We start from the raw sequence: 26,377 nt of genomic DNA, 5'->3' as shown, positions 1-26,377 counted from the left end.
TTTTCAGTCATTGCAGGATTAAACAATTTGACTAGATTTTGACCTCTTTGCCAAGGTTTTTGCAGGATAGTTTCTGAAGACAGTATCCACGGGCACTTTGATGCTCACAAACACAAAGTGATAGGAGAGGTACAAGATGACTGATTTGGGAGAGGTCTCGTGCAGCCACGGTACTTTGGAACCAAATGGGATCTGCTGTTTTCCCTTTCCTCCCAGATCTCTGACATGTCCCCTGTATTTTCAGTAAGATTTTGAACTGTTCTAGCATTAAGTTTCCCATCTGTCAAACAGAGATGGTAATAATCACATATCCCACCTGGCTTGTCTGACTTCAGAAAGGATTTTCAGATCTGCAGCTGAAAATTCTTCCGCAAGCACAGAATATTATGGTTTTGCCAGCTTACGTAAAAAATTGTCTCTTACAGTGAAAAATCAGTATATCACATACTTTTATTTTCTATAAGGGAATTCAGCATCAGACTCTTCCAAATATGTTAGCTAATGTTTCGCATTATAGATTGTATGCTGTTAATTTAATTTCAAGTTCTATGCAGAGAAGAAAATGTTGAGTGTACTTTAGTGATTTATACTATGATTTGATCAGTGTGTTAGTAGTCTGGCAGATCTTAACTTTCAGAAACATCTAAGAGTTCAATACATTAGAGATGAATAAGATATGTACACGAACATATGTGCTTTTATTGCTAACGCTAAATTAAAACTTGAGCCCTTTTGGGCTGAAATAACTAGCACATCTCCAGCTCTTTTTCTGTCTTCCAAAACTCCTCTGTGCAACCAGTAAGAATCTAATGTGCTCTGCATTATTATGCTGCTTTAACATGGGGACTTGTAGAGACAGCGAAAGCTCTGTATAGAAAGTATTGTAAAGTGAGGGAGGGAGCCCAGCAAAGCTAATTATACAGACACTCCCACTCTATTACCCTTTAGAGAAATTGAGCCTAACATTCTGCTCTTAAGCTCGTTAAACTATTCTTTTTGGGTGCAAGGATCTTACTGAGGGAATGAAATAGCTACACTGTGTAATCAGAATGGGAATTGGAGCAGATCATTATATTTACTCATTTGATTAGCCATAAAGTAGCTACTGAAGTCCCCATTTTAAATCTGCTTAGCAATTTTGCAGTAGGGCAAACTGGGTGTTTTAATTAGAAAAGAAAAGAGATTGCGCTATTTTTTTATAAGTAATAAATATATAAACACACACACATTGTGATCCTGTTTATGTAAATAACCTCTTCCCTGCGGGTGTTCTTGCCTCCTAATTGTTCAGGGTCTGTCTGCTTCCAGCTGCAAAGAAAAGGGGAATGAAAGGTTCTGCACATCTACTTTGGGAAGCGTGATGTCTGGGACTTAAAATCCAGCCGAAGAGATTTAGATTAGCCATTAGGGTAAAACTGCTATAGGAGGGATAGGTAACCCAGAAAAAGATGGCATGGAGAAACGGTAGGTCCTCGATTACTGGAGGGGCTTTAGGTCAGGTTATGCAAACATCTGTCAGGAACAGTTTAGGCAGGGTCAGCCCTACCTTAAGGGAGAGGACTGGGCTGAACAACCTCCTGAGGTCCCTTTCAACCTGTAAGATTTGCTTAAGAAAAGTGAGGCCATACTATATCATCAGGGGTCGCCTTTGGCCAGTTCCCATTGCCCGAGGGAGCTGAAGTCTCAGGTGCACTCAGCCAGGGACAGCGCGTGGCCTCCTGCGGCACGTCTGAGACCTGCAAGTCCCTGTCTGCTTTGCAGGCATTGACTGCCTTTGTGCACAGTGAACAGCTGAGGAAGCCCTGCTTTCTCTCTAGGAATAATTCAGTGCCCTGCCACTGATCTGTCCATAAAGACTTGGAAATGAGCCATTACCGAAGGTTTCATATTCTGGCTTCTGTTGCAATCTGAGGGACTTGCAAAGCAGAGCAGGTGTTCCAAAGATGGCAAGCTCTGTAGCCACTGGTTTCTCTGTTCAAGACGGTCACTGTCTTAATGTTTCTTAAGTATATAATATGCCTTTAGGAAGCTAAACAGCTGCAAAAATATTTCAGCTTTTTATTTATTTATTTGGGTTTGAGACAACTTGAAACAGTGAAATAAACTTGATTACAGAGAGCAGACTTGTATTTTAAAGGCATTAGACTGTATGTGGAGTGATGACAGTTGGCAAGCATGTGTTGTGCTGCTCTACCTTTGTGGGTCACTGAAAAAGTCATGTTAATAATGAAAATAACAAAATCATTCTTGTGATGTTGCCTGTAGATGACAAGGCCTTTGGGCAGCAGGAAGGGGCACAGTAGCGCTTTAGCATTACAGTTGTAAGGGGTGAAATAAGTATTTGGCCTAGTGACTCTTTTTTCGTGGACAAATTCTCCAGTATTTCCTTTTTGGTCATTGATTTAACTGGTGCCCAGGTTTAGGACCCACTTGCAAATGGGCAGAAATCCTACTGTGTTGAGAAGTCGTCTCCGGAGAGGCTCAGAGCAGTCCTTCCCAGATGTGCTGTGGGGACCTAAAAGAAGGCACTTCAGGGAAAGAAATGCCAGCACTGGCTGTTCTGCATCTGCTGAGGAAGACATTGGTACCTGGAGTTGTTACTCTGGCATCACTCTACAGCACTAAATTGAATAAGCAGAACATTGGGCAGGCAAAAAAGCCCCAAAAGAGCCATTATTAGGCCCAGCATACCTCATATAACTTCATGGCCAAGAGAACAAGCACCTAGCTATGAAGAGGTTAGAAGTATACTGTAAATTTTAATGAACACCTAATTCTCTTTTTAATGTGGCTGGGACACCTGCAGTTGGATGGGGCTGTTCTGCCTTGCCGTGCATCGCTGTAACCACGTCAGGGCCCACCTGGCTGGCAGGTGGTCTAAGGGGAAAAAGGGAGGCTGCATGGTTCAGTTTTCACTTGATTGTGGCAGCAAAGATATTTAAGGGCTTTCTCTGAAGTGCTGCACACCTGTATCTCCCATTGAAATTAATGGAACACTCGACATCGATGCCAATTCTTCTCCTTTTCTTTCCATCCATCAGTCTTTGCTCAGATCCTTTCTGTGCCACAAGGATGGAGAGAGCCCCAGACCAGTCTCACAAGCACGGTATATGTAGAATAACTGGCCAAGTGACCATCCTAGAGGAGCATTTCTAATGTTACATCCCCTCCTTTGATACATGCCTTTCCCAAGTGAGCAGCTGCTTTGCACCCAGGGAAGCAGGGGTTGTGTTTAGAGCACGTCTGCGAATTGCAATTGTTGAACTGGATCGAGCTGTCACTGTGTGTCATTTAAATGTTACAATCTCTCAAGCTGTCACAATGACTTTTAAATTGAATCAAAGGTGATGGCTTCCTTTTCACATCAACAGTCGCGCCATTTCCAGAGCTGTGTGTTCTGGCGCTCTGCCGTCTGCCTGTTGGTTTGAGGATTTTTATCCCCCCGACCTCCTTTCCTGGGGTTATTCACGGCTCACCTGCCTGGCTGCCGTGAAGGCATGGTTAGATCAGGACACACAACTCGGCGCTTTCAGCCAGTCAGGTGTTTCCAGCCAAGAGCATAACTTTTCATAGTAATTTGGTGTCATTTGCATAGGATTCTCTCCCTTCCAGGGAAAAGTGTACTCCTGTAATCTGATCTAAAAGGGCTCCTAAAGGAACTATTTAACTATTTCTCTAGAAGGATGTAATAAATTTCCCGGGAGGACTGGTGCTTTTCTGCGTGGTGGAGGAGTGAGAAAGTATTTAGTGAGATTTCCCAAGAGATGAGCCTGAATACGTCTATTCTATAGACAAATCTGCTATTACTGCTCATTGCAGGGACATGCAACAGTGCATAGAAGCAGCTTCAGCTTTGCTGGTGTTCTGCCACTTCAGACAGGGCTTTCTCTTCTGGAAGAGCTGATCTCACTAATGCTTGTTTTGGGTCCAAACACTTGGGTACCTCTGCTCAGTGAAAAAGTGCTGGGTTGGCTTGCTGAGATGGTCTCCCATAGGTGGAATGAGCTGCCCTCACGCAATCCCACCACCAACACACACAGAGCTTTGATCTGTGAAACGAAGGCAAGGGCACAGCCGTTTCAGTACGTGTCCAGTTGTAAATGTTGGGAAGTGTCTGTGGATTTTTTCCAAAGGCTGCATGAGCTGCATTTTGGCATTTACAAAGCAACAAGATTGATGCATGTGTTTATGTGACAGGCAGTGGAGAATTCCTTGCACTCCTGGTGAATCCATCAAAAGTTATTGGTCTCATGCTAATCCCTTAAGATACTGCCTGGACTGGAGCAGTACCCACCAGGAGCTTGAAGTTATGGTACGGACTCCTGCTCCTAATGCGGTTGTAGTGTTTGGTGTTTTCACCAAACTTCATCACTACAGATGAAGCATTGGTAGGTGAGGAGGTGGTGACTTGCAGTAAGGGCAGGTGAAATGCCTGAGCTGCTCTCGCAGCTGGGCACTTAGCTGCTGGTGTTTGAGCTTATAGTTGCTGAGATTTTTGGGTAGGAGGAAAAGAAAATTAGATCTTGAAAGCTATGGGAAATTTGGTCTTTGGCATCTGAGTAGGGAAACGTGTGGCATTCAGCATCCACAGGGAGCTTTGTGCTCAATTGCGCAAAGAGCTAGAGGAGCTGAAGAGTATGATCTTCTGTCCATTTTAAGGCAGGGATATCGCTGCCTTTTAGCCCATCGAGGCTAGCGCTTTGCAAGGGATGTCCTTTCCCAGGCTAAGCTGGGAGGTGAGTAGGCTGCTGGTTTTGCGGAGCTGCCTGAACGCAGGAAAGCCCAGAGCTCCATTTCAGCTCCCCCCGCAAAGGACCAAGTCACCTCTGCTTCTGGGTTGGTGATGTTGCAGTTGAGTTTCTTCCTGGCCTTTGGGCTGCCCACTCTCGGGTCACCTCTAGTTTTGGATGAGCAGGTGATGATGTGGGAATGCCCCCCTCCTGGCAGGGGTGGGTAGTGACTAAACTCACTGTTGCAGTCAGCTCTTGGCCCGAGCGCTCCATTGGTATAATTAATGCTGCATCGGGGTGAGCAACTACTTCTCTGAAGCCCTTTGCAGGCTCCTTGGAGTCTGCCCGTGCGGCATTTCTGTCTGTGTGTCCCTCTCCCATTCAGGGTTGGTGGAATGACTAAGTAGTGCTGACGGTATTAGTTGTTGGCCTGGATTAATTATTTCCGCGGGTTCTATTTACTTGCGTGTTCCCTATGGGAATGCTGTGCATACAGATTGCAGCAGCACTTAATTTTATTGCAGTAAGCAGCTGAGGTTGGGGAAGGGGAGGGGGAAGAGGAGAGAAAGGGTCGTGTATGCGTCAGCCCCGTCAGGCTTTTCCTTCTGTTTCATTTGTGCTGAGGTTTTTATTATCATTAAGCCGATTGTATCTGTGGCACAAAGGGCTGAGTTACCTCGGTAACCACACTAGCTGGGGTGGTAATCCATTTATAGCATCACTGCTCAGGTCTGATTAAATTAGCATGCTGATGACGTAAATGCTTGGCTGGGTGATGCTGACGAAGCTGCTCCTAATAGGAACTCTCGCCCTTACATTTATTCTCATTTATTTCATGAGACCCCTGCAGGAAATGTACAGAAATAAGGCTACAGATGATTGACTCTTGTTTTCAGAACAACTTGTGCTGCTAGCAACAGACAGCGCTTTATCTGAATGCAGACGGCAGCCTGCACATTTCGCCTTGTTTCCTCCTGCTGCAGAATTCCCCACGCAGCCATGCCGAAGCAGAGCCCCGGTCTCGAGCCCTGCTCGCCATCTGCCACAGCAGCAGCGGGAGCAGCTCCTCTGTCTGATGGTTTATTTCCAGACACCACTATAAAAGAAATAAAAAGGGTAATAATAAAAGAAAAGGAACTCCCTGGTTCTTTACTCCCTCTTGTGAGTTTCCTGCAACACAGACATCCTTTTACTCATTCGAAACAAGCCAGTTATTTATGTCTGAATTTTCATCATTGAACAATAACGTTCAGAGCTAGCATTTAAAACCATGTGGATCAAATGCTTTCAGCATCTTCTGTCCAGCCCCCTTGAGGGAAAACACTGACAACTGCATGATCACATAGCTGTGCCTGTTGTTTGATGAAGTGGTGAGAACAAGAGGACTGAGTTGCTGAAACTCCTGGCTTCCCTTCCCAGCCCTGCCTCTGATTTACTGGATAAGCAGTCTTTGGGGCAAGCGGCTTCCTAGCATGCCGTTTGGGGCTCCCAGGACTTCAGTTTTTCATCTGTGAAAAGAGAATTAAAAAGGATGCTTTATTTTTTTTTTCCTTTTTGCAAGAGGCATGGGAGTGATTAAGTGCATTTAAGTTCCAAAAGTATTTGGAGATCCTCAGGTGGAAACTCTGAGGTTCTGAACAATTTACTGTTTTAATTGTCAGGTTTGATTTATTCAGTCAGCATAGAAGGATTTAAAAGGAATTTTTGAACAAAAGCAGTTTTGGGATGGAGGGCTAAAAATGCAATAAATTTTAAGTAGCAATAAATAGTTTGGCGTTTGCCCTGGAGTGTGAGCAGATGTGGCCGCACAGAAACCACTGGAGCTACACCTGCTTTGAGTCGGATTTGGACATGGAAATCTGTTATTTGTGAAATAAAGAGCATGGTTTTGAGACACGAACGCAAACGGGCCAGTGCTGTCAGTTTCTGGGCCTGAAAATTCTCATCTAGAGCTTACAGAGCTTTTCCTTGGGAACGCTGGGGAAAAGGGATGGTGTTTGGGTGCCCTCTCCCCATGCCTCTCCCAGGCCTGGTCGCTCTCTTTGGGAAGTATCCAGCACTCAGGGAACCTTCTCAAAATTTCAAGACATTGCTCTGTAAAGATGAGGGGCACGGTATTTGTCAGCGGCAATGCTTCACCCACCTGGCAGCCAGCTGAGCCGGAGCATCCGGACACTGCTCCATTTGCTCAGTGCTCCCTACGCAGCGATGGGGAGCAGCCGGGATGGGGATGCTCCTGCCCGCTCCTTGGTCTGTGTGGGACGCACGTGTGCTCCAGCCGCAGCCCTGCCAGAACCATGCTGAGACGTCGGCTCTGCTCACCAGCCTCCTGCCGGAGCAGGTGCACTTTATTAATGAAGGTATTTCGAAGGGTTTGATTCTACCTGTGGCTCAGTTCAAAGCATCCCTCTGTCAAGAAGTCCCGCACCCGTGGCCCAGGATGCCTCACCCTGGGGCTTTCCTTTAAATTTAAACTTTAATGGCTAATACCATTAATTTACAATTTCCACTGTAAAAAATGTAAAAGCCACCAGCAGCAGCGTGTTCAGGAGGGGCTGCGGTACTCCTTGGCTGGACTCTGCTTCCTCCAGAGGTGATGGGCACGAGGAGCATTTTGCTGCTTTATTTACTAGATAATTTTCAGCTTCTGGTAGAGTGAGCTGCCTCTGAGGGACACGGACTCATGGTGACCCACTCAGCACATGAGGTGATGGAAGCTCTTAGCAGAAATGTCCATCACTCAGCAAGTGGGACTCCGGACTGTGCTTGGGAAGTCACCCCCTTCTTCCTCAGGTCCATGGTATCTCTGCTTAATAAGTAAATAATTGTCCCTCTCTTAATTACTACCCTTTGTTTATTTAACCTGCATGCTGGGGCTGACAAGAGTGTGTGGAGAGGAGGTGGCTGTCTCTGTTCCAGCAGCGTTCTCAAGCTGACTGGCAATATTTCGGTGTCAAGACCATGCCTTTTCATTTCAGGGGCATCATAAGAGCCTAGCTGAGGTCTGAGCCCCTCCTTTTCAGCTTTTTTTTTGAGGATTTGTCCAAAATAAGAGTCATATTTTGGTCTGAAGGGTCTGCCACTGACTTGGTTTGCTGAAGGAGAAGTTACTCTGGCTCTAACGAGCTCAAGTCAGACAACAACCACAATGCAGGAGGGAAAGTCCCACTGAAATTCCCCTCCCTTCCCCACAGGTTTCTGTGATTTTTGGCATGAGTGCGTTGCCTTAGAGTGCCTGGAAATTTTCATTATAGGTGAGCAAAATTTCAACTCATTTGTCTACCAAATTAGAGCAAGGCAGGGGATGAACAGTAATAAAATTCCTCTTTGTTGAAACAGACCCATTCTTGCTCATTTGGAGAAAAAGAAAAGCCTCTCGTGTTTGCATGTGTTTTGATTTTGATGCTGTTCGAGCCTGGTCCCTCTCCTCTCTGAAGTCCTTGGGATATTTGTATTTTATTCCACTGGGAGGGGAATCCGTTGGCAGAATTTGGTTTAACACCGTGGGGATTTCTTTTTATTTTGGGGGTGGGGGAGTTGTTTTTTTTAACCATTTTTCTTGTTCTAAAGGAAAGTTTGCTGCTTATTATCTCGCAAGCTTTTATCTGGTGCTGAGTCATGGAAGTGAGAGAATGTGTAGGCATCTTAGCATAAGAGAGAGTAATTCTGTCATTTACATTTACAGACAGTTATGCTTTCCAGAAAACTTTTTTTTTGTGGGTTGCAAAAGTGATTAATCTGCTGCTGAAACTGTCAAAGGAGGTTTTCTGTTTAAGAATTTTTTGAAAGAGAAAAATCTGTTACTACTTATAGGAAATAATAAGGTAGAAATTGAAATGAAAAAAATAATCATACTGAAAGAACAGACAAGAAAATGTTCCCTTTCCTAATGACATTTTTCCTTTTTCTTTTTATGTATCTATCCATCTGTCTATCAGCCTGTATATCTATCTGTCTGTCTCATGGAAAAGTCGTGTGGACTTTGATAGATACAAAACTAAATATAGTAGAATTATGGCTGAGTTCAGCATTATCAATTCCAGCTGTTAAAAATATCATGGGATCAGTTTAAAATAATTTGTATTTTCTCTTTAAAAAAACTTATTTCAGTTCCTTTTTAGTTTTCCATCAGGTTGTTTAGCTTTTATCGTGTTTTAAGCTTTTTCTGCAATCTTGAAAACTTACTTTTTTTTAATGAAGTCCAAAATCCTCAACTAAATATTTCTCTGTAGTAGTAGTAGGATAAACTATGTCTTTTCTTTTCCTTTTTTGCTTTTTCTTTTTTTCATTTTTTTTTCCTTTTCCATCTTTTCCTTTTTAAAAAAAAATTGCTGGTAGGTTTTTCTTTTATTATTGAAAAAATAATTACAGCTGAGGCAAAACCTTTCCTCCTTAGGATATATTCTCAGTGGTGAAAACTGTAGTGCTGTTGGAAGGTTAAAGAGAGTTTACCGGTTTCAACCGAATTTGTATAGACCATCGAAATCAATGGCATGATCTGCTGTGATTTTAGTTTGTTGTACCTGTTCCTAAGGACAAACCGGACATGAAATATTTAGCCTGGAAATTTAGGGTTTTTTCTAACAAACTAGGCGGTGATGTTTTCAAATGATCTTCCAGCAGAGTAGGGGTGGGGGTACAAAAACTTGAGCTACTTTCAGCATAGTTTATCCCTTTATGAAGAGTACGATATGCTGCGCCTGCCCAGCAAAAGCTTTTTTGGGGATCCAGTGTACCTGATACTGTGTGGTTAGTTAGAGGCAAGGTAGCTAAAGCAGGATGCCGTGCTGCAAGCTGTAGTTGTCACAAGTAGCCTTGGAGAGAGAGGATGAGTACCCATCATCTCACCTCTCACCGAGGAGAGTGTGCAGGGCAGAGGGGATGTCCTCTCCATGTCCCACCTAGCTGAAGCCCTGAGCCCAACCCCAAATGCCACGTCTGCACACTTGCTTTGGTTAGAAGGGTTGTTTTTGGCATCTCCCTTGTCCCTGCTCTGGTTAAAAGTGTCTGCTCTCCTCATCCCCCATTTCTTACAGCTGCCCTTTCCCCCTCCCCAACCATAGTAGCTTCAGCTATGGTCCTTTGGCCATCAGCAGAAAACAGTTTGTGCCATGTAAAAGGAATATTGATTTTTACATCACATGGCCCGTGAGGCTTTGGAAATCACATTTTTTCCTGTTAGCGTGGCTTATCTCTAGCTTTTAGGAAAAGGTGAGCTTTGGGCCCCATGAGATTTCCTGTTGGGAGTGAATGGGCTCTGTATTTAGATCTTTTCACTGGAAAGCCACACGCTGCAGCTGGACTTATAAGTTAAAGGGGGGAGGGAATTAACCTGGCTTAACCTAAGTTTTGACAATTCCATTGAGAGGCCAGTGACTGATTTAGAGAATTCATTGAGTCCACAAGGGCTAGAATGATACTTCTGAAAGCTTATAGAATGTCATTGCTTTGTGTTTTAACAATTGGGTTCTGCAGTGAATTCTTGTGGGTTGTTATGGAAGAGAGATTTATTGATGACTTGTGATGCCAGGACGCTTGCTCCGCAAATACGTCATGAACCGAAAAAGAAAAAAAAAGATGCATTGCAAGCTAGAAATGAAATACGATTTAATCCCACCGTAAATTCAGACTCAGACCTGAATTCTCCCCACTCCCCTCAAGTTCAGGTTTGGAGCTTAATTTGACCTGTGACAAACAAGAACGAAAGCCACGAAACTCCAGTTTGGATCCAAAATTCCTTGCAGTTTTTGGGCGTCCACTGCTGAGTTTTGGAGAGCATTGAGCCCTTGTTAGAACATTGTTGAAGCCAAGTTGCTCAGAAGGACTAAATTAATACTCCCTAGTCCCAAAGTTTTTAGCATTTAGCTACTCCTGCCCCAGGGCTAGAAAGTCACTATTTCAAATTCTGAAGTTAAAAATGTCAAAATCAGTTAGGCTATAAATCCCAGTAGCCATCAGTATGTATTTATACATACACCACAAGGAAAGAAGTGAGGAGAGAGGGAGGATATGTCCGTTTGTTTTGAATTAGCACGCTTGTTTTTAATTCCTGATGCAAAAGTGTTTGTGGACGGGTGCACAGGTCAGGGTGCACAGCTGGCCTGAGAGCTGGACTGGTCAATGCTGCTGCTGTTACGTGCCGAGCCGGGTGCTTGGAGGTGCTGAGGTTTAGTTCAGTGCAGGCTATATTTAGCCTCGATGATGAATTTCATTTGCTTTCGTTCAGGTTGCAGCAGTATGAATTGTGGAGATCTCCTTACATGTTGAGTTTCGAGCAAAGCTAGACGATTATTACCTGGAGGAGGTTAGATCCGTAGGATTCGTTACAGTTTGCATAGAAACCTCCGCTGTGTTCCCAGTGGGGAGAAAAACCCTCGAAATTCAGAGGCAGTAGTAGGCCAAACCCCAACCTGCAGCAGCCAGCTTATTTGGAGTGAATCTGCTGGAGTCAACGGACGTGCTTAAGCTGGCACCAGTGTCACCGGGATCGCAATCTGGCTTGATATAAGGCCCTTTTAAAAAAATGTAACTCGAGCAGCAAGAGGTATTGAAGAATGTTCTGGTTCTCAGCTGTGACTGTGATAACCTTAACCCAATCAGCAGCCGTGGAGCAAATTTCTTGGGATGTTATTTTGGTCTAAGAACAGTGTAAGTGAGGAAAATTATAAATCATAACTTAATTGGGCTCATTAGGTCGTTGTTGATGACGTTTAGCAACTTTTTTTTTTTTCCCCCTAAAACTGCTGAGCTGAGAGGAGTGTGGCATAGGAGAAAGCCTGGTATTAAGCTAGTATGTGGGACTAAGCTGCATCAAAAAAAGTTGACATTTTTGGACTGAGTATATAACCTATTCAGCAATATCAGTTGTTAAAAACACAGCTCTTGCGTTCTGGTTAAGAATGAAGAGAAGATTTTTTTGTTCTTTGTTTTTTTGTGTTTTTTATATTAAAACTTACAATGGCTATTTGTGGTTTTGTTTCCTCAAGGCATATTTAGGAAAACTGGATTAATTTATAATGCCATTTGCAACAGAACCAAGCCTGGTGAGGCAATGGATTTGACATTGCTTTACACAGGCTTTTTAGATTCTAAATTTTTATCAATGTGTCTTTTGAGTAAACACTTTATTAACCATACATTTAATGTAATTATATGTTCTCTACGAAGAGAGGAAAATAGTGAGGAAACAGTGATTATTCTGAGTTAATACCTTAATTTAAAAATATTGTAACTTTCTGTATTGTTTTATACTCGAGTATTTCTGTGGTACAGATGGCATTTTTTCTTGTGCTATAAATTAATGCTCTCTCTTTCGCTTTCCTGACTTGTTACAGTACTGCCCTGGTGTTTTGACTAGGCATGTTGCAGTGGCTAAATTCTATGTATCTTGGTGTATGTATTTATATACCTGTAGAACAATTTAAAAAGCCACAGCATGTGAAAGAAAACCTTTCCGATCAGATAGATTTCTCAACATCGTACTTGGAATCTGCGATATTGTGGAAAGGCTAAGGTATTTCGGGCAGCGGTGATAACCCAGGCAGACGGATAAATGAGGGAACGTTCCACTCCACTTCCCAGAAGGAGCCATCTGGGAAAACAGTTAAATTTGACCTGTTGTTGGAGCTCGTCGGCCTTTTGGAAAGGTGTACATTGGACCTAATAGGAAAATAACCTCTCTGTCACATCTGCCTGTCTTTTATGGTTTTTTTTGGTTGAGCTGTTATTTTTTTGGTGAGGCTGTATAGTTTTTCTCTGCTGCTAACCACTCAAATTACTAACTTGAATCATTTTGTAGCCCACTAAAAATATTGGCGGATGACGGTGGGTTCTGGACCTCAAGTGAACCATAAGAAAGCAGATGTTGTATGAACACGGAATTGTTCGCTGATGCTTCTGCTCTTCTGTACTATTATTTGCGCAGGCTTTGAAACGTGGGGAAAAGAATAAAAACACATGGTTTTCACAGGAAATAGAGACAATACTAACATCTGAAAATGTTTATGCCCTCTGATAGGATAATTTTTTAAATCTGGTTTAATAGAGTTTTGGAATTTGAAAAGATAAATAGGTTATAAATGCAAGCAATGCAGCAAATAAATGGAATCGTAAACAAATAACAAGCAACACAAAGTAAACCAAGTAGTGTCTGAGTGCAAATGTATTTCGTATTATTTTATGTGTGCATATGCACACTCTTTTAATGTTCTCTAGAATTAATAAAGGAAGAAAGCTTGCATACTCTATCAACGCTCTAAAACTCCTTTGTAATTTAGTAGGAAATGAGAAGCTTTTATAGAGTTTTTGGACTGTTCTTTAAATCCGTTGTTCAACACACAATAGAAAATGATAACTTTTCCATATAAGTTGTAGAAGACTTCTCTAGAAGACTTCATGAATACATGTATTTCATCCTGTCACTCACAGGTGCACATCCCTTCCTCTCACTCACGCATCTTCCGTTATACCATTTTTTATAATCATGATACACGTCCATGGATAGCAGCATAACCTGTATAACCCTCCAACCTGCCCATACTTATCATGCACATGAGCTTCTTTTCCATTACAAATAGCAAGTTATAAAAGGAAGAAAAAAACGTTTTTAAGTCTGTGGGCAGTGTAATTATGATACTTTAAGCTTCACTAGCTTAGTAATAGCAAAAGTCATAAAAATACTTTGCTTACCCAAAGTTGTTATTTATAAGGGGGTGGGGGCTTCCCCATTGTCAGGCAGGGCAGCATTTTGCCTAAATTAAGCAAGGAGACTTGTTCAGCCCGCTAGAAGGGCCCAGTTTGCTGAATGGAAATGCTTTGAACATTCCTGCGTTGCTAAGCCTTAGAGAAGGTGCTCCTTAAGGAGCTCAGTTTCACTGCTCCATGCACATAGTGACTTGTCTTCACATGGTACTGCTCTGCCCTTTTTGTGGTCTTCTGTGCTGGGATTGTATTCAGTAGTTCTGCGTTTTGATGTATCAGAAGGGCTGTGGTGCACAGCTCCTTAGGTAATTTATTGCTGAGTTGATGTGCCACCGATTCAGCCAGTGCAGGGGGCTGTCGTTGCGTGTTCCTGAGGTCCAGGTTGGCGCAAATTTGTCATTTTAGTGATGAGAGTGGGAAATTACCAAAATATCCCAAGATGAATTCAGAAAACATTTGACTTCTCATGACTGGCATCTTCTGTAGCTTTTTGACAAAGATATTTCTCGTGCTGATATCCGATGTTCTTGTAGATGAAGTTGCTGCTGGTCATTTGAACTGGTCAAGTGGAATTGCTTAAATAGGATAGAAGTAACTATCGTAACTAGCCCTTTCAGTGAATTAAGCTAAACTTATGGCCCTTGACTGTCCACCAGAGCTAGAAGTATTTAGGTCAATTGTTTGCACATCGTTTAAAACTGGTCTCTCACATAGTCCTTCTCATAAATACCAGACGATCACTCATCAGAAAGGGAAAAATGAATAAAAAAGCTCATAGTAGTCATCGTAGTGATAGTATTGGGGTAAACAAATAAAAAAGTAAATATGAAACTGAGAAGGAAAAGCAGAATTCTTGCCTGGCATAACACTGTTGTGTTTTGGAGACCAAACTTTTCAGATGTGTTTGGGCTCTTTGGAATTAATGGAGTGTTGGAAAGTGGAAACCCAGATTGCCTGAAACACTTGACACCCGTACTGAAAGCTGAACCAAGGTGTGTGTCTATAACTGCGCACGTCAGTTGTGAAAGGCTGTTTTCCATGATAAAATATTGGAGGTCAACTTGTTATCACCTTTTCTTTTGTGCACCCTCTTCTCCCTTGTGTTTCAAGCCGGGCTGTCACAAGGAGTACAAAAGAAGTTGTGAACAGAAACATTAACAACTATGTTGACTCCTTTTCCACCTGTGGTAGCAGCTGAAAAACAGATCGAAGCTCAGAAGCAGTTGTGTTCTTGTAACACTTTATGGCATCTGTAAGGTATTCTCTTCATCTGAGAACCAGAGACGAACACTTTATTAGATTTCTCCTCTTCTTTTGGTGTAACGCCTAGGAGCAATCCGTTCGAATACCTTGATAGCTTCTGGTGATCAAGCCAACAAGCTGAATGCCATATAAACACATCTGGGAAATATGAGTGTGGCTGCTGATCCATGCACAGCCCATGCCTCTGTGACACTCGCTTGTCAGCTGTAAACTAGAAATGAAAGAATGATGAAGCTGTAAAGAAAAGCTTCATCCGATTATAAACGTGTTTTGGCTGAGGGTTTTAAGGTTTTGGACCAGACTTCAAAATTTTGGACCGGATTCTAAGGGCATTTTGACACCTAAAGAAATCTGTGTTAGCAACTGAGCTGTGTGCACCACATAGCAGCAGTGCCAAGGGGACTGACGTGTCCTCAGTGTGCTTGGCCTACTATCTGGACATTATAAAGAAGGCCAGAAAATCCTGTATATTGAAAATGCATCAGGTATGCTGAATGGGGGCAGTGCATCTGCCCAGGATCTCTGGACATTCAGCAACCCAGCTGGAGCTCTACCAGGACTCCAGGCATCTGCAAGTCCCAAATGAAAGGCCAGATTTCTCTTTTTCACCCAGATGTTATTTCAGACAGAAAAAGAGGATATGTTCAGGGGAACCTGGCCATACATTATCACTAGCAAGGCAGCTTGTTCAAATACAGAATTTGAAGTCAGCAGGAGTTAGATGTGTCTGCACATCAGGAAACCCCGTAAAATGCCTGTTCACATTTTCAGGTACCTAAGGGCCCAGGTTTCAAAGCAGAGTATTTGATTTTTCTCTGGGGTTATCCTTCCCAAATTGAGGGGGAGCTGGGATCTGCTACCTCAGGCAGAGGGAGGCTCAGCCCAGCTGCTGCTTCTGGCAAGACAGCAGCTTCAGTTCCAGCAGGAGCCACTGTTCAGCATGGAGGTGGAAAAGGAGGTGGGAAAGGACGGCCCACCCACGTCACCCCCCTTCATACGCTAGAAATGCCTTTGCAGCCCAGCCTCTTGGTCTTGCATTGGCTGTACGGCATGGCAGGGTCCTGGCTGATCGTCTGAGCTGCTGGCACTCAGAAATCCCCTTGGTGCGCAGCACTAGCTGAGCTTGAGTGGCAGTGCACTTAATGCAGGGAAAAGGTATCTGTGCTTCTTACAGTCATGTCAAAATTAGCTGCTTATTGTGGAATTTGTCTCCACTAACTTGTGCTGTCTAAATATTCAGTGACTTGTCTTGGCTGTTTTTATGCTTCTTTTACAGTCAGTGGAGTGAAGTAGATTCCCCCAGTGGATGATTCATCTCTCCTGTTTTAGGCTTCAATATCAGAATGGGATAAATGACCCCGTGGAGATGCATTTTGCAGAGAAAGTTTTAAGCACCTCCAGCTAGCCAAGGTGAATGCCAATCCATGGCATCAGGAGAAGCCAAGTTAATTTTCCACCCTTCACTGCCTTTCCCACCCAGGCCTCCAACCGCCACCACCACTGAGCGATACTTAAAAGATTTCAGCTGGCACATGTCTGAGCTGGCCTCGTGTTTCAGTCCAGCTTGTGCTGGTGGACCATGCAGAAGAGTGGCTGAGTTAGGAAGAGAGATGCTGCGCGGCCCCCTGGGAACGCTGCATCCTGGGTTCAGCCCGCCGGTAGTTGCCAGGTTTCTGCCTTTCGAGGAAGAAGGGTTGTTTCATTCCTATCCTGGAGTAAATAGTGACTGAAATGCTCGAAAAAGGCAGCCCCAGCTAGAGCCGTGGTTCGCAACCTGTCCTCTGCAAACCCTGGGGGTCCGTGGATCACTCCTAAGGTAACTAAGAAGAATTCAGTGAAAGGTAACTTAAAAAAACATGTTTATTGTCAGTAGATTAACTCTCTCCGTAAAGGAGCTTGTCTCTCCTGAAAAACATTTGGGGGCTGCCGAGCATAAAGGTTGAAAACCACTGAGCTGGACTAATGTATCTTTATATGTGATAATTTGACAGCTAAAGGGCTAAAGCTATTCAACTGTACCTTTATGAAAAATGCCTGGAGAATTGAATAGCATGTGATAAACTTTGTGTTAGCATTTTTGATCCAGTCTGTGAAACTGAATAACTGAAGGGATTCTATAGAAAATACTCTACAAATGCACAAAATAAAAGGAGAATGAAGTCCTTTTCATAAGGGTTCCAGCTGATCATACAGAATCATGCTCCTGCTGTAGACTATAGTTATTCTGTACTCTTTCTAAGATTTAACCCTGACAAATGGTATAGAATTATAGGTTAAGTTCTGTAGAACAACAGGTTTCATCCCTAGTACCTATGTGATGACTTTTTAGTTGTAGGTATACATGGAATTTAATTTAAGATCTATGTAAATAATTTCTACAGAATGAAGAATCACACAGATACTCAGGATTTCGGGTTTCCCCACCAGGGTAGCTTTGAATCCAGATACCCAGCTTTGACAGCCAGACCCCTAGGACAGCACAGGTTTATCACACCACCATAGACTTCTCGTGTGATGGTTGGTACAAGAAACTCCTGCAAATGTTTATAAACTTTCACTGCATTTAAGAAGACAGGGCAGGAGTTACCAAGCAAAATGATTCCCCTCATGGTTACACATGGTAGCTTTTTTTAGGAGAAGTGTTTTGGGGGTTTTTTCCTCCCACACTGATTGAGTTTTACTTGATTTTGTCAGTATTAGTTCACCTTTATTTGAACTGCTGGATAATTCATTTGTAGAAGAGGCAGTACATTTAGGTACTTCCATCTGTGTTTAAACAAGGCTCTTTTGCTTTCCCCATTAAAAAAAAAAGATTTTGTATTATAATGCTTGTGGTAGATGAGGTTCTGAATTTAACTTCTTCCTACTCTAGTTTCTCTTAACAACTCTGCGTTATCAGCACCTGGGGTTTCTAGTTTACTCTCTCTTTGCAAATATGAATTTGCAAGAAGGGGTTGATGGTAAGTAGCGTGGTTCTAATTTGCACTTGTGAAGTGTCAGACAGTTTCATCTACTGCATGGCGAGCAGAGGAAAGCCTGTCTTCCTCTGAAAACAGCCCTTAGAGGATGTCAGAGAGCGTGTTTGGCTGCGATAGTCACTTGCAAATGCAATATGGTTTTGAAATGAGCTGTCCAGGAGCTGCTGGAGGAAGGGATGCCTGCACTCCTATGAATCCACTCTTTGTCTTTATCTTCCTCCTTTTTCTTTCTCCTATTTCCACTTGTTTTTGTGCTTCTGGGCTGTCACTTCAATGTGCTTTTGGAGGAGTCTACTTCATTGCGCTGGTGAAAGTTCTGTGGACTCATTTGGATGAAACATTTGTGACAGTCATCTGTTTTGCTGGGACTCTACCCAATGATATAGGTAGCCCTTTCCAGCTTTCTGTTCATTACTCCCTCTCCATCTACCTAGCATATTTATAGCCTCATCCATCCCTCCTATCCTCCTGGTGCCTTTCAGACATCTGTTGAAATCACTCTTCCCTGTGGTATCCGAGTACCCTTTTCTCATCCTTCCACACATGCCTGTCCTCAGAGCAGGAATCTTGTCCATAGTTCATGTGCGTTCACAAAGTCTTTTCTTAATCCATTAATAATCTAGAGGTTTAAGCCTGGGGTGATATTTGAGTGCATGGCTGGACATACAGAAGGCTGGGCTGTGGCCACCCTTCTCTCTCCCAGGCAAAAGGGCAGAGGATTTATGGTAATACCTCACCTGTGCCCTTGCTCAGGAGCTACAGCCCATGTTCCGCTTTGCGTCCCCGTAACTCATCAGTGCTCCAGAAGTGTTGAACTCCCTCTAACCTGTCCCATTTCTCTACTACACCGCGTCAACTACCCTTACACCTTCTTCCTCCCCCTAAAACCCAGCTTTCATCACACACTTGCCCAGTACCCTCAGAGGAATTCAGAATGAGTCACGCAGGGTGCCTCTGGGGACTCCTACTGATGCAAACTTCCTCCTCCTCAAGGCAGCCTGTGGTTTGAATGCCACAATGCAGCCGGTACTTGTTAGCTTGAGCCTTTGCTGTGAAGTTCACGGCAGAGCTGGGTCTCTGGCACAGGCGCCCCCAGCTTGCTGCCCTCCTTCACTGGGCTCCGGTGCAGGAGGGGAGACATCCTCTTTGCAGTGTCAAACGTGGGAGCTGCTCAGAGCCTTTCAGAGTGCCAGTCAATAGGCAGTGAAGGGTTTTTTGGAGGAAGGGGTTATTATTTGTTCTTAAGGTGTATTCCAGTCCGGATAGGAGACTGGCATCAACGCATTAAGTGAAGTATTATGTGGATGTTTATATGTAAGATTAAAGTCCCCCGGTTCTTGGGATGGAATAGACTTCTATCGCAAGAGCTTTACTAGTGGTCTGTCATCACCTGCTTCCAGAGTCTGCATTCAGAAACACAAGATGTGATGAATAGGGCTCATTTATGCTGTTTTGGTTTGGGCTTTCCCCCTCGCCCCGGTAGGCCATTGTCTTTAAAACATTATCTACCTTCTCCCTCTTCACATGGAAAAAAGAAAATGCTTTTCTGGTGGTAATTACACAGTGCCGTGTTGTGGACCTTTCATCCCATTACAGTAAGTGGACAAACTACTGTCATTTACAAGAATGAAATAGGTGAGGAAATGGGAAAGTTTCTAGCATTCCCTAGCAAAAATGCCAAGCTGACATGGGAGACAAATTCCAACAAAAAGCAAATTTTCTTGCTAGCAATGAGCACTGCTGCAGTTGTGCTCTGAAGCAGGGATGGCGGAGTGCTTGCTCCTCATCAGGTGTTTCAGAAATAGAAGAATCAGGCAATATTAATGGAGGGCTACAGACCCTTAACCTGTCTCTGCCCTTGCAGTTCAACTGAGACACGCTTCAGCTCTTCCTTGCTCTCAGTTTCAAAATCTCTTCAGTCTGTCTGTGTCTTGTCATGGATCTGTTGGCAAGGTCAGAGTTTGAATACATTGAGATGTTTTTTCTCCAGCAGAAATCTACTGCTTTATTATTCTCTACCTCTGCATACACACCTTTTACATCTCTCAAAACAGATTGATGCTCTTATTTGCCTGTTTTTTTGCTCATTTATAGTGATTCCTCATGGGAGGTTTACTCTCATGGGAGGTTTGCCCTGAAGGTGTGATTGCAGGAGTAAGGTCTTTACCAGTGCATCAGCAAAACTGTATTTGCACATCACTAGGGAAGAGCTACCAGTTGGGTAGCAGAGCTTCCTTATTCCTTTGGTAGACTTGCTTGTGGCCTGTGGACTAGAATTTTAGTGGCTTATTCTTATCTCCCTTTTCTTCATATGTGGTGGTTGCCAAATTGGGGGTGGGGGGTATGTCTGCCTTTCTCCCACCTTAAGATGGGAGGTGAGTCTGGTACCCTTGGAGGCCCAGGGAAATGAGTGTTTGAAGTTCCTCTCCAGCCACTGGCCTGGGTTGGTTTGGCAGCAATTTATTGCCGCCACCTGCTGACCAGGCAGAGGATTTCTCTAGCCCGGGTAGAGCTTGCGCATGGGGTGTTCCAGTGAGGCCCCATCGCTCTCTCCCCTGGCCTGTGGTCACAGCAAGAGCATGATGGGGCAGTAGGTAGAGGCCAGGGTGCCTGCATAAAGAAGGAACACCTGGGGACAAATACAAGAACCAGTCATTTAGGGAAATGTGGCACATGCCTTAGCGTGAACACAACCATCGGTGAGGGCTGAGCTGGTCTGACTTTGGGCTGCTGTGAACTTGTAGGTTATCAAGTGGATCACAAGTGAGATCAAGCCTGGTGCAGGAAGCTTGGATGAGATACAACCTCATATAACTATCGTATTAAGTGCAACAGCAAAAAAATACTGTCAAACTGCATGTCTTCATTTTAATGTTTCTCTGTACAGGAAGGCATAAAATTCAGGTACTCTTTCACAATAAAGGAAAATAAAGAGAGGCAAGAAATTTTACCTAATCCTGAACTCCAGAAATTCGAGTTTGCTCTTCTTTGATTTATTGAAAAGACTTAATGGTGATCTTCAGAAACTATTTCACATTGTTAGCTCTTTAACAAAGACGTCCTTTCACATCGATGTTTTTAGACGTGGGCTTTAAATAAGAGGTAAGCCAAACAAGTACATTAGACAGAAGGATGTACGATGCCTATTAGGACAGTGTCACTGCACTGTATCTTCATTTGGTGGCCAAATCGCAGGAAGCGGCAGCACTTGCTGTGAACCTCTTCCCTGGCTGCCCAAGCGCTGCTGTGCCCGGGGCACGGGTGCGGGGTTACATGGCTCCGTGGCGGGAGCTGACTTCTGAAGCTCTCAGGAATCCTGGCCCACTTCCCGCCCTTTAATGAGCCATGTGTAACATTTGCCTTCTCTGGGGTCACTCCAGGCTTTCAACCAGCAGTGCTTAGGAGCAGAGACAGGGACAGGGACAGGGACACCTCCATATTTTGCTTTGATCAAAGTTAATTCTTATGGCTTGGGAGCTGCTTTTAGGCCATCCCATTCTGCTGCCTCCTGCGTTGTTAAAGGAGCTCCCGTATTGGGGGTAGTACCCTACAAGCGCTCCAGGGACCCAAGGAATTTCATGTCTCCGTAGAGACTGTAATCTCATTTTCTCTCTTTTTCAAAACACTCATTTTCACAGGGATGCATGGGTTTTCCCCTTATTATTCTCCAGCGAGTCTCCCTTTTTCTTGCATTTATCGCTTTTTAGTTTGTTTGTTTGTTTTGAGGCGGAGGAGAAAACTCCAAGGAGAGACGAAACCGCGTGCACGGCAGTTCTGCTCGGCTGCCACGGTGCCGTCCCTGTTCTGTCAGAGCAGGGAAAGGTTGCTATTACCATTTTATACCATGTGGTCTCAGGTACATTCCTGCTTTCCTAAGCAGTTTGAGTTGCTGCGCAGATGTTACTGTAAAACCCTCATTTCCACTTAACCCCTCGCTGCTCAACCTGATGCCCAAGCGGTCCCTCCCACTGACACTGCGGCTCTCTCTCCTTGCTCCCTAGGGCTCCGGGACCTCGAGCAGCTCCGCCGCCACCACCCCATCCGTGTCCACCCCCGTAACCGGCCACAAGCGGATGATCATCCCCAACCAGCCTCCCCTCACCGCCACTAAGAAGTCCACCGCTAAGGGCCCGGGGCAGCCGGCGCCCATCCCGGTTACTCCCGTCGGCACCCTGAAGCCGCAACCAGTGCCAGCCTCCTACGCCACGGCCTCCACCCCAAGCCGCCCAGCCTTCAACGTCCAGGTGAGGACGGCGCAGCCCAGCCCGCACTACCAGCCACCCGGCCCGCAGCCCGCGCACTATGGCAGCCTCGGGCCCGGCCAGCCCTACGCTCCCCCGCCGGCCCGCCCACCCGGCGCCCCGCAGTACGGCCCTCCGCAGCCCCGCGGGCCCGACTACAGCTACGCTCCGCCGCCCGCCCGGCCCTCAGAGCCCGCCTATGGCTATGCACCTCCTCAGGGCCGCTACCAGGACCCCTACTACGGGGGGTACGGGGGGAGGAACGGCTCTGAAGCGCCCTATGTGCCACAGAGCACCTGGAAGGCCGAGCCAGCATATCCCGCCAGTAACACCGTGGGCCAGGCTCCTCCCGGGCTCTACCAGCCGCCCGGCACGAAGAAGACCTACATCACTGACCCGGTGCTGGCCCCGCAGCCACCTGCGATGCAGCAAAAGGTAGGAGATGTGGGTGCTCGCTGGCCTCCCTGCGGGAGTGGAGAGCCACACAGCTGAACGTGCCCTGAAAGGCAGTGTGTGGGGGTTAAATGGTGCCTGCGGGGGCTTGGGACAAGTCTCCCTCCATACGGCTGCTTAAAAGCTGGAAGTAGGGAACTCTCATCTGGTTTGAAAAGAGGCTTTTGTGGGGGCTTAGAAACGCTGTCAGCCCCAAAGAGCGAGACGGTGTCACGTGCGGAGGCATGGTGTCACCCTGCGGGCAGGAGGGAGGTTTCATCCCTCTGACATGCCGTTACCCGAGGAGCTCGCTGGCCATACTTCTGTACAGCGTCGCTGCACGTGGGTCTTTCCTTCCAGGCCCTCCCAAGATCAAACAAGAGGTTGGGTGTGAGCTTCTGTTCCATGTGCTTGTGGACACCTCTGGTTCACTGGACAAATCCTTCCTCTTCTCAGGCAGATAGGAGGTACACAAGAGGCTGGTTTTGATTGTGGTTCAGAGCGATTGCAGAGGTTGACCTCTGGTGTGTCGCTGTTTGAAACCACATGGAAATGAGTTCCCACAGAGCTCAGCTCTGATTTTCCTCTCAGGTGATGGTACAGCGGGTGGCCTCCATCCACTTGAACCAGTGCCCAAACCTCATAAAGTGAAGCCGATTTGAGATAGAAAATTAAACTGCTCTGCCTGGTTTCTCTGCCCAGACTTTGACCCTGACTGGCTTTTGTCACTTCTGCTGGTGGCCGTCTCTAACGTGGCTCTGGGGGGGGGAAAGGAGCTTAGCTTTGTGGGGTGCTCGTAGTGTATGATGGGCTTAGGGTCCACCGAAGGATGAGGATGGCCAAGCCCAGGGGGAGGAGGCGGTGAACCCATCACTGCCCAGGCCCACCCTGGCTCGTCTCAGCACGTCCCTGCTCTTCAGCTTGTGGGTGCTCACAGGGAAAGAGGAAAAAGCTTCTGACACATAACAGAAAGTCTGTCCTTTTGGCATTTCCTTTACTAGAAGCACACAGACTGTTTTCCCTGAATTCCAGATTTCCTGACAGTGGGAACTTTTGAAGACAAAGATGTTTCTCCAGGCAGTTTAGAGAGGGCAATAAATTACAGAAGTCCTTGAAGTATTATCTACTAGCAGCTAAGAAACTGCTTTTTCTCTTTTCTTCCCCTTCCTTACCAAGAAGCTAGGAGTGGGGAGAGAAGTAATAAACTCTCAGCTCTGCAGGTACTTGGTATAGAGCTTAGATTGGAAAGTAGTGAAAGACACAAAATTTGCACATAGCCTTAACTCGTGTAAATTGCTGTGGTTCCAGTGGAGTCACTGAGGAAGTGCTGAGGTACAGCAGATCCATATTTAGACTTTTATAGATACAAGTAGGCTTATATATATAAAAAAATTTAAAAACTTTAGTTCAGTCAGCATCTCTATGGAAACGCAAATCATCTCGAACCACAAACAGCACAAGCCTGTTAGTCTCATTTGCATAACAAAGCTGGAGGGACAATTTAATTTAGCTCAAGTTTGGGGTTTCATGTATGCATATATATATATTTATATATATATGTTTGTGTGTGCACGTGGCATTTGCAAATACACATGCAGAAGTACTTCATAAATATCTCTATAAAAATAATTTCAGTTCTTCTGCAAAACAGACTATTATCTGCTTGGTGATAAATCCCTCCAGAACTTTCACTCCCTTCAAGCCTACTAAATATCTGCGTTATTACCTATTTCACTTTTGAACTTACAACTCTTCTCTGACATATTGGCGGCAGACTCTGCTTGATTGCTGCTTTGTAACACATATAGTTGAATTGGTGAAGAATTGAAGGTGATCTTACAGTCTGACAGGAAATGCTCAGTAATAAAACACTGTATGCTTTGCCAATGAAGCAGTGTTATCCAGTTTTACCGCATGCTGTTTTCTTCCTTTGCAGACTAACTCATTCATAAAATCAACTTCTAGAATGATTTTATTTAAAGAGAAAAAAAGGAGGGGTATGTTAGAGCCAGATATCTGATAGGGAGAATTGTCACTGTAATTTGACTGGTGGGTTACAATGTGAATTTTAATGTATTTTCCTACACACAACTGGCTTCTGCATTTAGTTGTGTTTTGCCTTTTCAAGGTTGGTTTGAGGCCTTTCAGTTAAGGAAATTGATTTGAGAAGCCAGGGTAAGAAGCAGGCATTAATATATATCACATAAAATGCAAGAAGACCTCTTTAGGAATTTTTCTTCTTGCAAGGGAATGATTTTAAAATATAAAACAATTTCTAAATGTATTCAAAAAAGCGCATTCTTAATTTTGAACGCACTGTGGGTGCAAAATAGTGAGGATGTTGTAAAAAATCCATCTCAGATTAGAAGTTCATGGCCGTTAATTCTAATACATACCATGATCCATCACTGTGAGAGGTAAAATTTTTCATTAAATTTGTTTAGGGTTTTTAAAGGGTAAAAAAAAAAAAAGGATGTTTATATTTTGCATTCTGGCTAGGAAGAGGTTCACGGTACTGTGGCTCTGTGTTTTTTGCTGCGTACTAATCATGTTGAAGTCGCTGCTGATCCAAAATAAATCTGGATCGGTATGGGAACAGCAAATAATCTGTACTGGTTCTTAAAGCCCGCTGAGAACAATGAGTTCTACTCACACACAATGCTGCGTTGCATTCTGTCCTTGGGCCAGTTATGGAAGTGAGAGTCATGCATGTGAAACCTCTGTGCATTTTAGTCTTGTGTAGCACCCCGTCTAGCATTAATGCCCAAGTCCTAGTTAGGAAATGAACTGGTGGAGTACATGTCCTCATTTAAACCTTCATGTGCTTCAAGGGCATTCCTGGCCAAAAACCTCAGGAACTTTCTCCTCTCAGCGGTAAACGGTGGGGATTTCTGTAGAAGCAGCAGCGGAGTTGTCATGAGACCACCACAGAAACATGTGACACAACCGGCTGCTCTTGTGTTTTTTGACAGCAGTGCTGTGCCCACTCAGACCAAGTCAAAGTCTGAAGCCTCTCTCCTAAATTCTCCCCTCCCAAAGGCCAGAGAGCACAAGACCAGGGTGACTCATTAGGTAGGCTGATTTCTGGCACCAAGATGTCCACAGTAGAAAACAAAAATGGCAAAGCCAGCTTCTGACGTGGAGAATTCCTGCAAGTTTGGCCTGTGGCCAAAACAGAGTTGACGAAACTCCCACCACTGACCAGCTCAGCTATCATCAAATGTTTCTGTGCCGGACTGGTTAAGACACCAAATACCCTTGTCGAGCTCTCTTATCTCCAAATAGGTCTAGGTCCTTTCAGTGGTTTTGGTCATGTCTGAGTGTTTTTGAGACACTATTGCATGTCTCCCAGGTGGCTTTGTGGACCTTTGAGGGACCTCATGTGGATCCTGCTGTATTTGAGGGGTGGCCACTGTAGACACCTGGGAGGTCTGTCCTTCCTAGGTCTCGGATCCCTTGTATTTTCCTTCTTGTTTATGAATCTACTCATAGGTCTGGGACCACATTCTCTCCCAAAGGGACCTGCACATTTTTGGCATCCAGACTGGGTGCCACTGAAATCACTTGGGACAGCTTGTGCTTTTGGTCCAGAATAGTGGAAATCTTAACAAAAACATTGATCTCTTGAGAGCGATCTGCTGATTTGGGGAGGACAAAAGTGTCTTGTAGCTCTGACTTAGTATAGCATCCAAAGCCATGCTCCTTTGCTGCAGATTTGCTGGAAGGAGTAAGGGAGCAGTGTCCCTTTGGTAGCTGTGTCTGTTCTCACTAACACGGCACAAGTGTACGAGTTCCCTAACGCGTTTAGCCCACACAATGAGTCCCATTGTCCCCATTTACATACATACAGGCATCAGTGCATATGGAGCATGACCTCCTCTTCAGACAGCCCTTCAGTGTTGTGCACCATTCTAGGTGAGCACTGTGGAAATTAAGTGGGGAGACAACTGGAAATCAGGAGGTAAAATTAATGAAGCAGCTTATGCTTTTGGCATGGTTTAGGTGGTGGTGGCTGCTCGTGATTAGCAGACCT

The 26,377-nt window shown here is 44.6% G+C and overlaps 1 protein-coding gene across 8 annotated transcripts in view; it reads left to right on the top strand.

Annotated features, from left to right (window-relative positions):
* Nucleotides 1-26,377, top strand: part of LPP (LIM domain containing preferred translocation partner in lipoma) — a 352,635-nt gene that overhangs the window by 198,395 nt on the left and 127,863 nt on the right. For all 8 annotated transcript variants that reach the window (XM_076341104.1, XM_076341110.1, XM_076341109.1 and 5 more), the window contains one exon: nucleotides 21,673-22,347. In XM_076341104.1, coding sequence (XP_076197219.1) covers nucleotides 21,673-22,347 — 675 coding nt within the window. The remainder of the gene's footprint in view (nucleotides 1-21,672; nucleotides 22,348-26,377) is intronic.

The sequence above is a fragment of the Aptenodytes patagonicus genome, chromosome 6, assembly GCF_965638725.1.
Source record: "Aptenodytes patagonicus chromosome 6, bAptPat1.pri.cur, whole genome shotgun sequence".
Classification (NCBI taxonomy): Eukaryota; Metazoa; Chordata; class Aves; order Sphenisciformes; family Spheniscidae; genus Aptenodytes; species Aptenodytes patagonicus.
The sequence above is the reverse complement of the archived record's forward strand: the minus strand, read 5'-3'. Positions and strand labels throughout refer to the sequence as shown.